Below are 16,574 nucleotides of genomic sequence, written 5' to 3'. Positions count from 1 at the left end.
CTGTTTTTAAGCGTTATGTTTTTTTCTATTGTGATGGTGTTGTCAGCTCATTCTTTTAACAAAATTTTGTATAACAATTTGTATAAAGATAAGTCTAATTATGATCACTGACATCAAAATCAGATTGACAAGCAGCAAATTATTTGAACATAAATACCTTGCAATTTTCTCTTCCTCCCCATCTGAATCAGAAGAGGAACTATGTGAACTACTCTCTCTACATCTACCGAAACATTTAGGTATGAGACCAAAGGCCGAGGTCTCTGGAGGATCATCCCATGATTTATGAGATGTTGGTATACTGCCATTACCAGCTTTACATAGATGCTTTAACATCATTGATGCCTGCAAAATCATTTAACATTTAAAATATTATAATTCCTATTGTATTTTTATCAACCCAGAAAACTGAATGCACTTTTAATTCTTTTTTGTTTTGTCCGGAGTAAGAATCAAAATGAAACAAATATATGTTACCTGATAAATCATATATTTAGAAATAAGGCTATTAAAATTTTAAAAAGAACACATATCAATGAATAAATATAGGTTCTACCACTGCATCGAGTGTAATACGATATTTATCCACTTGAGACAGTTAAATTTTCAAATTTCAAATTTAACTGTCGAGAGTGGATAAATATTGTATTACACGAGATTTGGTGGTGGAATCTGTTTCTTTAATGATTTTCTAATATTATGCAGGCAGACTTATTCCTTCTTTTCGAATGATCTGCACAAAGATGTGTTCTTTCTATGTGACGTCATCAGGCATGGTCGCCTTTTTCATGCCGTCACAATAGGAATTTTAGAGGAGAGCAAGAAAATTCGACATCATAATCGGATTTTAACCAATAAAGTACTGAGATCAAACGAACCACACGTTGATTAATTTTTTTTTTATACAATGGGTGCAGAAAGGGATAAATTGACGAAGAATTAGAGAAATACATTTATACCTTCTTTTCAAGTTGTTCCAGCAACTTGTAGACAGACAACTGTTGATTTGGTAAAGATACAAGTAATGGCAGTAACTGTTTCTGTCGAGCTGAAATATAGTATAAAAGATTTTAGTCTTAAATATATAAATAAATAAAATTGAGAATGAAAATGGAAATGGGGAATGTATCAAAGAGACAACAACCCGACCATAGAAAAAACAACAGCAGAAGGTCACCAACAGGTCTTCAATGTAACGAGAAATTCCCGCACCCGGAGGCGTCCTTCAGCTGGCCCCTAAACAAATATATATTAGTTCAGTAATAATGAACGCCATACTAATTTTCAAATTGTACACAAGAAACTAAAATTAAAATAATACAAGACTAACAAAGACCAGAGGTTCTGAATTGGGACAGGCACAAAAATGCAGTGGGGTTAAACATGTTAATGAGATCTCAACCCTCCCCTATACCTCTAGCCAATGTAGAAAAGTAAAAGCATAACAATACGTACATTTAAAATTCAATTCAAGAGAAGTCTGAGTCTGATGTCAGAAGATGTAACCAAAGAAAACATAATACCCCCGCTGCAAGTGGATAATATTAATTATCTAAAAATATGCAAGTGTTCAGTAAACAGGAAGTTGTCGAGTGATGAATCAGAAAACGCATCACACGGTATAGCTGACTTATATAAATCCTGAAACCAAATTTCAGAAATCCTTGTATTGTAGTTCCTGAGAAAAATGAGACAAAAATTTCAACTTGGCTATCATGTGTAAAATCATACAAGTGTTTGGTTAACAGGAAGTTGTCAAGTGATCAATCTGAAAACACATCACACGGTATAGCTGACTAAGATAAACCCTGAAACCAAATTTCAGAAATCCTTGTATTGTAGTTCCTGAGAAAAATGCGACGAAAAATATTCATGGGGCGGACGGACTGACTGATGGACTGACGGAAGGACAGACAGAGGTAAAACAGTATACCCCCCCTTTTTTAAAGCGGGGGTATAATAAACAAAATGACAATTATACATAAATAACAACAGACTACTAGCAGTTAAGCCAGCTCCAGACTTCAATTAAACTGATTGAAAGATTATGATTTCATCATATGAATATCAGGCACAATCCTTCCCGTTAGGGGTTTAGTATCATACCATCATAGCATATATGAGAAGAACATAACCCGTGTCATGCCAACAACTGTTTTTTGAATAAATGTGTTTAGTTCTGATGCAAAGACCCTATAAGTAAATCAATATTTACGCTAAAATATGCAAAAGGATAGATATAAATGCACCATTTGATTATAACTCACCTATTTCCTTTATTATATCTATTATCACTCTATAAACCTGCAAAAATAAACATATTGGGTTTTATATATCTTTGACTCTCTGAAGTTACATGATTTTTATTTTTTTATCCATAATCTTACATTAGAAATTGTATGAGAAGTGTCATGATAAGTGCAATTGTTTTCAGAATAAGGACGGATTTATTTCATGTAACATTAAAGACTCAAACAAGTTTCCAAGGCTTCATAAATTTTCTTTCTATTGTCTGACTGATATATTTTCTATCCCTTCAACATCCCCTCCCCTTTAACAGAAGCTTGTTTGAGCACATTAGTATTGAAGTCAATATGTTAATTTCATCATCAAACAAAGCACTTATAAACATACCATAGGACTCATTTGCTTTTTTCAAAAAGTTTTATAGTTTTAAAGTATTTCAAAACATAAAGTTTTTTCTTAACCACAGAAATTGAAAGCAAAGAAAGATACTGTAGATTCATTATTATTTCTTGGATACCAATTATACTGGGTTTCTAGCTTACAGGTGAACAAAAAATTTAAATGAAATACCATTTTCTATAGACTTTGTATGCCGAGATTGGCAAAACCATGAAATCTACTATCTAAAAAAAATTAAAATTTTCCATGATCCACAAAATAAATGAACCTTCAGTAACCAATATAATATAATCAATATCATACTTACAACTGAATGTCTACATATTTCTAAGAAGGAATCAGCTGTTAAATATTGCTAAAAAAAATAAATAACTCTGTTAAGGTGGTACCTAACACTACAGGGAGATAACTCTGTAAAATCAGCTAAACTTTTTAATTACATTGTGTTGTTAAAGGAATATTAAGCTTCTCAATGATCAAAATAAGTGTTTGTCAAACTGCTATATAACCAGTGTAATTTTTCTAATAAAATGGTTGGTTCAAATTTTTTGAAATTTTCATATTTTTTTTAAGGGTCAAAGTTAATACTTTGTCAAAATGTTATGACAATCAAACAAGCCAAATTAATTTTAGTGAAAATGTTGGGTACCACCTTAAATACAAAATCTCTATAATGAGATCATCAATGATTAAGTAGAAACAAAAAAAAAAGTCAAAATACAATTAAGTATTTTTTTTTTTAGTGCAAACATTACAGCAATTTTTTTCAAATTGTATACCCTTGGTACCAACATCTGCGTCGCCTTGTTTTTTATAAATGATTATTGAGAACAAACACAGTTCTGGCATGTCCTTTAGGACCAATCAGTTGAGATAGAATTGTATTTAGTAATACCAATAATAATCAACCTACACAATACAATGAAAATTTGTATTTCTTTAAAAACCTACCCCATTGCAATTATTGCAAAAATAACAAGAATGAGTCCCCAGTACACAGATTCCCAATCCACACTATCATTTTCTGTGTTCAGTGGACCGTGAAAATTGGGGAAAAATCTCTAATTTGCCATTAAATTAGAACCAGATGCTCCGCAGGGCGCAGCTTTATACGACCGCAGAGGTTGAACCCTGAACGGTTGGGGCAAGTACGGACACAACATTCAAGCTGGATTCAGCTCTAAATTTGGATTGTGATTAAATAGTTGACACATCATAGGTTTCTGACACAGAATGAATGTGGTCTAATAAACTTAAAATTTTTGTTTTGCCTTTGAGCAATTCACTATGCTGTTGAATATTAATCCTCTCAAAAAAATGTTTTAAGAAATTTTCTTTATATTTATGAAATTTCAAATGAGAAAAATTGAACCCCTCCCCCCCCCCCCCCCCCCTCAATTTTTTTTTCACATCCCCTTTTCCTTTATTCCAAAACCGATCTCAATTCAAATTTCTAATGAAGTTTGCAACAATAATTACTCATTTAAATACATCATAAAATATTAAAATGTAAAAAAAGTGCTTGTTATCACTGAATGGTAAAGATTGTTTTAATTTATCAGTTGGTAGTAAAAGTGAATATACATTGTATATTGTATAAAACAATGATTTAAGTTGATTCAACTACTATTCTGGACAAAGAAAGATAACTCTAATTGAAATTGTGCAATTCGATATTTCTTGCTATTGCGCAATACTGTGCAATTGAAAATACTTGCTATTGCACAATACTGTGCAATTGAAGATTTCTTGTTATTGCTGAGTACTGTGCAATTGAAAATTTCTTGCTATTGCACAATACTTAATATTATAATTTAAGATCCTGATTTGGACCCACTTGAAAACTGGGCCCATAATCAAAAATCTAAGTACATGTTTGGATTCAACATATCAAAGAACCCCAAGATTTCAATTTTTGTTAAAATCAAACTAAGTTTAATTTTGGACCCTTTGGACTTTAATGTAGACCAATTTGAAAACAGGACCAAAACTGAAGAATCTACATACACAGTTAGATTTGGCATATCAAAGAACCCCATTTATTCAATTTTTGATGAATTCAAACAAAGTTTAATTTTGGACCCCGATTTGGACCAACTTGAAAACTGGGCCAATAATCAAAAATCTAAATACATTTTTAGATTCAGCATATCAAAGAACCCAACCGATTCATTTTTTGTCAAAATCAAACTAAGTTTAATTTTGGACCCTTTGGACCTTAGTGTAGACCAATTTGAAAACGGGACCAAAAATTAAGAATCTACATACACAGTTAGATTCGGCATATCAAAGAACCCCAATTATTCAATTTTGATGAAATCAAACAAAGTTTAATTTTGGACCCTTTGGGCCCCTTATTCCTAAACTGTTGGGACCAAAACTCCCAAAATCAATACCAACCTTCCTTTTATGGTCATAAACCTTGTGTTTAAATTTCATAGATTTCTATTTACTTATACTAAAGTAATGGTGCGAAAACCAAGAAAAATGCTTATTTGGGTCCCTTTTTGGCCCCTAATTCCTAAACTGTTGGGACCTAAACTTCCAAAATCAATACCAACCTTCCTTTTGTGGTCATAAACATTGTGTTCAAATTTCATTGATTTCTATATACTTATAAACTAAAGTTATTTTGCGAAAACCAAGAATAATGCTTATTTGGGCCCTTTTTTGGCCCCTAATTCCTAAACTGTTGGGGCCAAAACTCCCAAAATCAATCCCAACCTTTCTTTTGTGGTCATAAACCTTGTGTCAAAATTTCATAGATTTCTATTAACTTAAACTAAAGTTATAGTGCAAAAACCAAGAAAATGCTTATTTGGGCCCTTTTTGGCCCCTAATTCTTAAAATGTTGGGACCAAAACTCCCAAAATCAATACCAACCTTCCTTTTGTGGTCATAAACCTTGTGTTAAAATTTCATAGATTTCTATTCACTTTTACTAAAGTTAGAGTGCGAAAACTAAAAGTATTCGGACGACGACGACGACGCCAACCTGATAGCAATATACGACGATTTTTTTTTCAAATTTTGCGGTCGTATAAAAACTACCTTGACCAAAAACAACGAACGGATGAACAGACAGACCAATGAACGAATAAACGAATGGACGGACAGACCAGACAATATAATGCCCATTAATGAGGCATAAAAAACTTAACAAAAATTTCAGAATTTTCAGATATTGAATGCTCACCTCAATAAATGGTATTATGGCTGAACCTTCCAACACAGTAAACATATCCTCAACAGGATCTATAACTGCTGTCTGACCTGTGTCAGGCTCTGGTTGACTTCCTAAAGTTCGAGGTTTTAACTGTGGTGCATGATTTGTATATAATAATTTCAGTTCTTCTAGAATCTTGTGTAATACAGTTTCTACCTGTAAAGAAAAGCCCATTCTTAACAAAGCACTTGTAAGCACTGATGGATAAAAATTAAATTTATTTTGCATTGTGAAATGCATTGTTTGAAGCAATGGAATAAACTCAAGATTGTGTTATCTTCCTGTGTCTGTAATTGTAGGTAGAACAGATACACACTATTTTAGTTATTTAAAATAAAACTGTTTTCTTGCTTACATTAGGTATTATGATGCAAAACAAGAAAAATGTACGTCTTGCTTGGACCTTTGCCAATACAATCATAAATAATTCTCACACGTGAATTTTGCTAAAAATATTTTATCAAAATGTTAAAACTTTAACCAATGAATGTAAAACAATGAATGACAAAAACTGACAATTTTCCATTATGCAAAAATAACCTAAGTAACAAACCTTATTATCCTTCTCTTTCTGTGCTGCTATATAAGCATTTATATCCCATTCTGAAATAATGAGCAGAAATATAAAAAAACAATCAGTTAAATATGTATCCACTGAGAAATTATCATCTAAAGTGAACAAACACAACATTTGGCATTTGATACAAGAATCTAAATCAGTCCCAAAATTAGCAGATTTAAGCAAAGAACTAGACTTATATTAAAGTGCTATTTGACATCCAGAGATGGCGGTACACAGTTTATCTAAAATAAAATTCCCAATGACAAATTTCTATTCTGCATAACAATGCAAAACAAGGAAAATTCAATCAATAATTTGACATAACTTTCAATTTGAGGAATAAACAATGAAAATACACAAAACCCTTGAGATTAGGATTTAATGAAATATGTCTGTTCAGCTGACAGGAACCAGAATTTTTACCCTTATTACATAGTTTCTATGTGGCAGGACTCTATTACTATAAGTTTTGTACCAGTTTGGACATCATAGAATTTAGAAAGCACCAAATTTTTTATAATTAATTATACATGTTACTCTTTTCCATCAAAAACCTCCTCAGTAAATAACTTACCAGATCTATAATGATGTCCATACCCTGTACCTTTGGCCCAGTACTCTGGTTTGTTTTTGCCAGCAGGTCCTCCTGACTTATCAGGCTTAAATGGATAAAATTTAACACATTATTTTATAGTTAAATTCTTTATTAAAATTTATGTTATAGTTATAAAAAAGTTGTTTAAAACTACAAATAAATTGTATCAAACAATTTGAAGCAAGCATTCAGTGAGTATTGCATGGCAATACATAGTCCCCTGTTGGTTAAAATAATCATTGTAATGAAGGAAATTCTAATTGATCTATACTTTGTAATGGTTTAAACTGCATAAAAAATATGAAGTCAAAGTCTTCTAGCATGATGAAATAAAGGGCTGCGCTTTAGCGCATGATACGCTCGTTGCTCTTTTATGCTTTAAATGAATTTAGTTGATGTAAAATCTGATATTTATACAAATCAAAAGGGATGTTACATTAATATATTCACCAAAGTTTCATAAAATCCCCCTTTTAATAAATTTATAAAAATGGAAAGAGAGCTTATGTCAATAGATATAAACAATTTATCAAAGTTGCATAAAATTTTGTGAATGTGTTAGTTATTGTCCCAAAATTGGAAAATCCCCCCTTTTTTAAGCATAAAAATTCATAACAAGGAACTGTAAAATCTGAAATTTATAAAAATTAAAAGAGAGCTTACATCAATAGATATAAACAATTCACCAAAGTTTCATGGACATTGGTGAAAGCCTTTTTGAGTTATTGTCCGAAGTGTTAAAAATCACCCTTTTTTTATGAATAAAGCTCCATAAATCCAAAACTTAAAATCTGAAATTTATAAAAATTAAAAGAGAGCTTACATCAATAGATATTAACAATTCACCAAAGTTTCATGGACATTGGTGAAAGCCTTTTTGAGTTATTGTCCGAAGTGTTGAAAATCCCCCCTTTTTTATGAATAAAGCCCCATAAATCCAAAACTTAAAATCTGAAATTAAAAAAAAAACCAAAGGGAGCTTACATCAATAGATATTAACAATTCACCAAAGTTTCATGGACATTGGTGAAAGCCTTTTTGAGTTATTGTCCAAAGTGTTGAAAATCCCCCCTTTTTTATGAATAAAGCCCCATAAATCCAAAACTTAAAATCTGAAATTAAAAAAAAATGAAAGGGAGCTTACGTCATTAGATATAAACAATTCACTTAAGTTTCATGGAAATTGCTGAAAGTTTTTTTGTGTTATTGTCCAAAGTGTGGACAAAGGATGGACGGACGGACAATGGTATACCATAATACGTCCCGTCTAAAAGACTGGCGTATAAAAATCTGTTGAAAACTGATTATTTAAGTGAACTTTCTATGTCCAAAGACCACAACTCTGCAAAAAATCAAAATTCCAACTTGATCTGTAACTTGTCATGATAAAACTATTTAATTAATCGGGACATATATACTTACAGACAAATGAAACATATTCTGACTGCTGCTGCTGCGACAGCCTCATAATAAAGATTTCCAGCTCATATCAACTTTTGAAAATTAATCACAAACTTTGAGGTAGAACCTTTCCCACTGTTATGCCAAAATTTGCCCCCGGCTTGTGATTCAAGATGATGTAAATTACTTGAAAGATCTTTTGTAGAACTTCTGGTTACAAAAGAAGACTTTTAAAGATACATTTCAGTGATTTTTCTGTGGAATTTCTGTCTATCATAACTTACAGGTGTGTTAGGCTTGTTGGTTCTTTGTTCTGTCAGCTGACTGATATCCATATCATACAGGTAATTAACACGTGGATTCACTTCACTCACCTGAAATTCATTACTTACAGATAAATAAAATGCAATCAGACATACCCGGTAATATCATATAAATGAGAACTGATAATACCCTCCTTTACACTGGCTTAGCATGTTGCGTCACATTTTAAACTTGCAATATACTGCAGGAAAAACAAATTAAACCATTTCAAATATATTATTCAAACTCAGAGCTTCGACCTATAATGGTTTACTTTTACAAATTATGAGTTGAGTGATGTCTCATTGTCACGCATACCACATCTTCTTATATCTATCTTATGAGTATTTTGCTCTCATAATGACTACTTCAGAAGCATGCAATAAACAATAAACTGTGTTACACCTTTGCAATTTATGCTTCTGTAAAACTATGACACTGAACATACCAGAGCAAGTGTTAAGAGATGATGTTCTATTTCTACATAGGCTCCATATGGATACTTCAATAAATCATTCCTTGGACTGTTTACTTCTAACCTACAACAAAACAAGTTATAAATTAGATACCAGTATACTAAATAACTGAAAATATAGAATAAAACAAGAATATTTCCTTAGTACATGGATGCTCCATCGCCACAATAAATTTTCTATGTTCAGTGGATCGTGAAAATTGGGTAAAAACTTTAATTTGGCATTTAAATTAAAAGATCATATCATAGGGAACATGTGTACTAAGTTTCAAGTTGATTGGACTTCAACTTCATCAAAAACTACCTCAACCAAAAACTTTACCCTAAAGCAAAACAGACGGACGAATGAACAGACATACGAATGAACAGAAGGACGAATGAATGGATGCGTGATCAAACGGATGCACAGACCAGAAAACATAATGCCCATAAATGGGCCTTAAAAATATCTGAATATCCACTTAAACATATTGAAAACAAGTGAAAAAGTATAGTTCCTATCAATCTATATTGAATGAATGCTATCTATTACTTCATTATGCCCAAGACCTGTCAACATAAAATTCAGAAATTGCCAGATTTCATTTAATAAATTAAAGAATATCTTGTCTTTTAATATTAAGTTTAAAAGCCTTACAGATTCTCAAATTGTAAAGGACTTTACAATATAATGTTTTCTGCTCTAAAATGGGAATAACTTCATTTTTCTACAATATTAAAGTAGTAATCCCATCTTCTCCAGAGGAACTTTAATTCAGATTACCTGGCCCATTGCTGAAGAAATGTTTTGATATCCTGTATAACAGATTTCATATCCTTTGTAGGGATCCAGTATGACAATTTCAACATCTCCATATTAGTTACTCTTTGCATCATAGAACACTAAAGAAAGAAACAAAATACATGTATAACTAAGGAATATATATATATAGCAGTTTGTTCTTTAAAGAAGATTATTAACAAACTTATTACAATATGTATGGAAATGCCCATGCTTTATAACAGGTTAATTTCGACAACTGGTCATTATGAACGGAGAACTTGCTACAGTCAATCATTACGAAATCTCAGTCATGCATTATGGACAGATGAAACCGGACATGGATTAAATTAAAATGTTGTTTTTTCTTTAAATAAGTGAATTTAATTTTTTTTTATCTAACTAAATATCATAAGAAAAAGTTTAAATGATGTTCAGTGTTTTGTTAAGACTTGAAATGGAAATATTTCACAGGCTTTATGAGTATGACTTTCGATTACTATCACTGTTTTATTTCCATTAAACAATTGTCAGAACCCAGGACTACTCAAAGAGTAAAAATAGTCAAACTGTCTGATTTATTCTTCCCAGCTACTTTATATTTGCTCGATGAAATGAATTATAATAGCATAAATTTAAGTACTTGGATGAATAATCAGAAATTACATCCAACAATGTTGACTAAAAATCCATCATGAATGCGAAAGAACAAGTTCAGCTATGAATTCATGTATCTTCTTCACGTTAAGATTCTAACCCTCTTTTTAATCGAAGAATCAAAACCATTTATTAAAAGTGTTATAAACTGGCTTTTTCTGTATTGGTTCTGATTTAAATTTGTGGTTAGCTGTATTTGGATCCTATTTGGAAGACTGTTCTTAAATGAAGTTGCCTTAGTTGGTTAATAAAAGCATCAATACAGGACTATTATCATATTGGCCCTGTAACCATGGTAACATGTCCTTGGTATAAATAATGGCCTTGGACAGTTGAAATGGTCCTCGGCGTTGCCTCAGGACCATTAAAACCATCTTTGGTCATTATAAATACCTTGGGCATGTTACAGGGCCAATATGAAAAAGTCCATACATTAACACTATAATAGTAACCCCCCTTAAGGTAGCACTCCACAGTTAGGTGTGTAGTTTCGCATTTTGGCCCCTGTGGATTTTTAAAATATGAGAGCTAGTGTGAAATAAAATTTATTTTTGGATAGCTGAGTTCTAAAATAGCCTTCGTATTGGGTTTATATGAACATCAAGATTATGTTATGCATGTAATATAGGCTGTTTTCTGTATGACAGTCCGTATTTGCATGCCCATACCCTACATTGGTCCAGCAATTATTGTAATGTTTTTTTCCAACTTTTTGTGGCACGAACTTTGTGATTAGATTTTACGAAAAAATGAGGAGAAAGATACCCATTTTTTATTTGATCATTAGGAAGATCTATGCAAACAGTTTTTAAAAAGGTATCACTCAAAGGCATTGAAATTCTAGTTTGATCCAAATTTTGGGGGGATATGTGACATGTTTACCCCCCTTTTTGCAATATTTTATTGTAAATAAATGCAGAATGTTGCCATGGATACACATAAAAGGAATTATTTTTCACCCTTTAACTTTGAAAAATCAATTCTATGGAAGATACTGTTTACATACATATGCACATGTACAACACAAACAGTAAGGTTAATGTATTAGAAATCCAGGAATAGGAGATGAAAAAACATTTTGTGGCTAATTTTTAATTTTATTTTCTAACTGTGGAGTGCTACCTTAATGCTTCATCACATCTAGAAAATTTTAGTGCAAACATTGCCTGTGATTTCTTTTATAATTTAGTACAGATAAATATGTTTCAAATGGTATTACATAGAATTTAGAGGAGTTAACATTGGTAAATTTATATAACAGTTGTTTTAATCCTATATTGCTGAAGCCATTATACATATCCATGCTGTTTTTACTTGTAAGTGACATGTTCTTAAGGTAACTGTACCTGAAGTCTTGGCCTCATCACTTTGACTAGAGGTGGGTAAAATGGATACAAATCTATTTCAAATGTCTGAAAAAAATAACAATGTAAAATAGAGTTATTTCCCTTTAACATTCCTTGTTGAAAGCTTGATGTCTTATACTTTTTTATACTATGTAAAAACTATTTTAAGGATGTCTGCTAGTCATGTTTTGGAGTTTTTGTCAGATTTTCGGAATCCTCTGGTTTAATCAATTTGAATGCCTTAAAAAAATTCTCCATGAACCCCCATTTTTCTTTTGATAAATCTTTTACATATATAATTATAAGTCATTTGTAAAAGTCTTATAGAATTTATTTTTTAATAGTATTTGAGAACTTTAACTGGTCAAAGATAAAGCTATGAAAAATCAAGAGAGAATATTTTCCCGCCAAAACTCCAATTGCTTATATCTCAAAAACAAGCACATTGACCCCTATATTTTTTTGGCCTTTTTGCTTCTTTAATTTATTCCCTATCAATACATACTAGTTTTATGAAAAGTTATTTATTTTGAAACTGAGCAGCGAACATCCTTAAAGAAGCAGTAACATTTTGTGCTACATGTCATATCTCACTACGCATTTCTTAAAATTTAAAGACATAAAGAGTATTGTTTATGAATGTATATATATATTTAAATTTACAATCTGTATATAAAAAAGAAGATGTGGTATTATTGCCAATGAGACAACTATCCACAAAAGACCAAAATGACACAAACATTAACAACTATAGGTAACCGTACGGCCTTCAACAATGAGCGAAGCCAATACCGCATAGTCAGCTATAATAATATACATTACCATTTCTAATTCTATATAATTGTATCCAAATTTGGACTGAATCTGCAGGAGATCATCAGCTAAACCACTGAAAATGTATAAATTTTAAAATTGTAATAATTATGTATAGAATTACTTGTTGGATAGAGGTTTAACTTCAAATGAGAACAAGGAATCTTTCAACAATCTTAATAAACCGATATCTTGCTGTGCTATGTGGATGTCTACATGTTTGAATTATTTATTTTTATATTTAAAATTGTGTTTGTCTGGCAAATTGACAGTATTGCTTCAAATGTCTTTTCCTGTAATAGTCAGTCATTTATTGATATTGTCCCACATCTCTGTGCTTCAATGCATAGTTAACCTTGATGGGCAAGCAACAACATTGTGAATAAAATATTCATTAATTTTCTATGGTAGGTTTATTTGACAACAAAAACAGCACTTTCAGGATATAAAATATCAATAAGATAGGGAGAAAACTTAGACACTTGTAAATTTGGTAACAATGCAAACTAGAAAGAGCTTTGGAATCATACAATAAATCAAATGTATATAAATTTAACCCAAGTACTGAAGATTTGTTGTATTTGCCAGATTGTTGAGTCTAACTTTTGATATTTTGTCTGCCTACTGTGACAACGTATTTGAAATGATCTGTATTGAATTAACAACGCTCAGACTGGATTTAAAATGTCAAAAATAATTTTATGTAATTACCATTCAGCATCAAAACGAAATATTTTAACCCTCCAGTTGTATATATTATCATCTATAGGTTCTGCTGTAAAACTTAATTCCTGAAAACAAAAATTTTATAATATACAAATGTATAACTGCTTCTATAAGGTTTATATTATGTGTAACATGCCTTCGGCTGTTGTTTGCTCTATAGTCGGGTGGTTGTCGCTTTGACATATTCACCATTTCCTTTCTCAATTTTATAACTATAGATTCAACCACTGCATCGAGTGTACTACAATATTTATCCACTCAAGACCGTTAAATTTTCAAATTTAAAACATGAGGCTTGCCTTAGCGTTTTAAATATTTAAAATTTAACTGTCGAGAGTGGATAAATATAGTATTACACAAGATTTAGTGGTGGAATCTGTTTCTCTAATGATTTTCTAACATTATGCAGGCAAACTTCTTCCTTCTTTTCGGATGATCTGCAAGAGATGTGTTCTTTCTTTGTGACGTCATCAATGCCTTTTTTCATGCCGTCACAATAGGAAATTCAGAGGAAAGCAAGAAAATTCAACGTCATAAAGTACGGAGATCAAACGAACAATTTTTTTTTATACAATAGGTAAAGGGATAAATTGACGAAGAATTAGAAAAATCATTATATAATACTTTTCATTTCAGTCTTTTAACATTTTAATACATTAACAATGAAAACTATAAGTCGTCCAGATGATTAAAAAACAATTAACTTTGTTTCTTCAATGAATTGTGTTTGCAATGCAATAAAATAATGTAGGGGCAGCAATTACATAGAGGGTTAATCAAGAGGCAGAAATTTCAATATGTATTTCTCTGGCCTAACGTTTTTTGCAATTTTCATTCCTCATCAAACAAGTGTGTTTTCAAAATGTCAATGTTTACATACATTTCTTTCATCAATCATCATGTAAATTTCAAGTTTAGAATTTACCTGTTCTTCTTCCATGATTCTAACAAGATCATTGGTTAATATCCCTGCTGCAGCATTGCTGGTAAATATATTCTCTGGTGGTTTTTTATCCATACTACTAGCACCTGAAGTAAAAATATCAATATAATAACATGGTTGTGACCCCTGAACAGTTTGTGTCACAAATAATAAAGGTAAAACATTAGATATAGGTTCCACATGTGGTGCGAGATATGACTACCATTTCAGATCAACTGGGAACCTCCCTATTTTAGATCAACTGGGAACCTCCCTATTTTAAGGGGAACCTCCCTTTTTTAAGGGGAACCTCCCTATTTTAAGATAGTTTGTTCTGCTCATGTTTTGTTTCTTATGTAGTGTTTTGATGACTGTTGTTTGTTTTGTCATTTTTTTTTTGTATTTTGCCTGATGGTTTTTCTTCTACTAGTTATCTTTATCGTCTCTTTGGCACAATTATTATTGTTTTGCAAATTGCGAAAATGGCGACGGCCAGTGGAAACCCTGCTTTGGTAAATTCCCCCTCTTTCTATATTGCATTTCTTAAAGAAATCTCAAAAATATGCATTACCTTGAGAAAGCTTTGCCTTTTTCATTTGGTCTCTTATTTCTGCTTCTTTCTGAGCCCACCGTTTCTGAAATAATAAAGTATCTCAATATATAAAACTTTACAATATGAATAAAAGTAAAATGACTACCAAATGTGTCACAACAAAGTTTACAAATATAAAAGTGTGAAATTTCTGAAAAGTGCCAGATTTCTGAATCAAAATGATTTGTACCACCATTCAGTCTATATTCCATGAAGATTATTCAAGAAATGAGCATTTCAAATTTATATGATATCAGCAGTTATTATTTTTAAATCACTAACCATCACTGGTTTTAAATGTCAAATTACCACAATAGAATCACAATTTATTGATAAGACTGTATAAATTGATATATCATGGTTCAAATTAAACCGTGTATTCAGGGAACTTAAGTAATGAAGATAAATGTTCCCTTTAGAAAGTTGTAAATACTTATAGAACTTGCATATACCTTCTTTCTAGCAACCTTTAAATCCCATTCTGTTGTGAAAGCATCATCATCAGCCATCATACATTCCTATGTCATAAGAAAGATTGAAAACAATTATAAAACACATGTATATGTGCATGTCATCTTTATTTTTCAAAAAATGTGCAGGAAATCATAAGATAAAGGACATGAATCAAAATACAAAATGCTCTGCTATCACATCAAGGACCAGCATATTTTTTTCTGACTAAGAAGTGCTTTTTGAATTTTAAATTACTAAAGCATTTCCCTAACAAAAGTCCACCTCATTCTTGAACATCTTCTGTATCTATGAGACCATCACTAGATTTAACTTGTTCTCAGCGATATGGCAGTGTTCCTCCTTGGAGCAAGAATAACATAAGTTCATCCCTGTTATGGAGTGCATGTTACTACTCTTATCTGTTTTGACTGCTGAAAATTCATTTTTCGTCATGGGGATTGTGAATTTGTGACCCCCTTTCATAATTATTGATTTTAATATTTTTTGCTGCCCCTTAATATTGTATCTCTAGCTCCATACAAAGAAAGGTAAAAACAGTGCAAAATATCAAAAAGAAAGCTAAAAATTATCTGAAATTATCTTTAGTTCAAGAACAGTAATTCCATTGAAGAAAAGTATGCTTATTTATGTTAGAACCTCCTCCTCCTCTTCTTCCTCCTCAGATTCCTCATCCTCTTCCATAATATCATCATCACTAGACATCTGTAAGAGTAAACATAATATATAATCAGTGTTGCAAACGCATATAGAGCAGAAACTGTTTTCACTTTTGAAGCACCTGAAGTTTCTACCAACAACCCCCCTTTCCCCTTTTTCCCAAATTAATTTTTATTTGTTAAGTCAAGTTTTGGCTATTCTCTTTCACTTATAAAAGTTCATTGTTCCTTGCGTATCATTCCCCTCTTTTTTTTCATAACTGACTCTTAAAAACTCCTTTAAATGCTAGCAGATAAAGTGCATTTAGATTTTTTTTCAAAAGGCTGGAGCAAGTTTTGCAAGAACACAATAATGTTGATAGATTGAAACAATTCATGTAACATTTAAATGTTGACCACCATGGATCCTAAACCTACATG

General features: G+C 31.4%; 1 protein-coding gene across 1 annotated transcript in view; it reads right to left on the bottom strand.

Moving 5' to 3' along the window:
- The window catches only part of LOC134686007 (uncharacterized), a 62,171-nt gene that overhangs the window by 36,932 nt on the left and 8,665 nt on the right, over nt 1-16,574 (bottom strand). The window contains exons 6-22 of the mRNA XM_063545739.1: nt 16,135-16,200; nt 15,477-15,542; nt 15,004-15,067; nt 14,436-14,539; nt 13,496-13,575; nt 12,794-12,860; nt 11,972-12,037; nt 9,972-10,090; nt 9,182-9,272; nt 8,715-8,804; nt 7,009-7,093; nt 6,426-6,475; nt 5,843-6,028; nt 2,954-3,001; nt 2,268-2,304; nt 960-1,048; nt 158-345 (exon numbers count right to left, since the gene is read on the bottom strand). Coding sequence (XP_063401809.1) covers nt 158-345; nt 960-1,048; nt 2,268-2,304; nt 2,954-3,001; nt 5,843-6,028; nt 6,426-6,475; nt 7,009-7,093; nt 8,715-8,804; nt 9,182-9,272; nt 9,972-10,090; nt 11,972-12,037; nt 12,794-12,860; nt 13,496-13,575; nt 14,436-14,539; nt 15,004-15,067; nt 15,477-15,542; nt 16,135-16,200 — 1,496 coding nt within the window. The remainder of the gene's footprint in view (nt 1-157; nt 346-959; nt 1,049-2,267; nt 2,305-2,953; nt 3,002-5,842; nt 6,029-6,425; nt 6,476-7,008; nt 7,094-8,714; nt 8,805-9,181; nt 9,273-9,971; nt 10,091-11,971; nt 12,038-12,793; nt 12,861-13,495; nt 13,576-14,435; nt 14,540-15,003; nt 15,068-15,476; nt 15,543-16,134; nt 16,201-16,574) is intronic.

The sequence above is a fragment of the Mytilus trossulus genome, chromosome 1 (genome assembly GCF_036588685.1).
Source record: "Mytilus trossulus isolate FHL-02 chromosome 1, PNRI_Mtr1.1.1.hap1, whole genome shotgun sequence".
Lineage (NCBI taxonomy): Eukaryota > Metazoa > Mollusca > Bivalvia > Mytilida > Mytilidae > Mytilus > Mytilus trossulus.
This window is presented reverse-complemented; position numbering and strand designations above follow the sequence as displayed.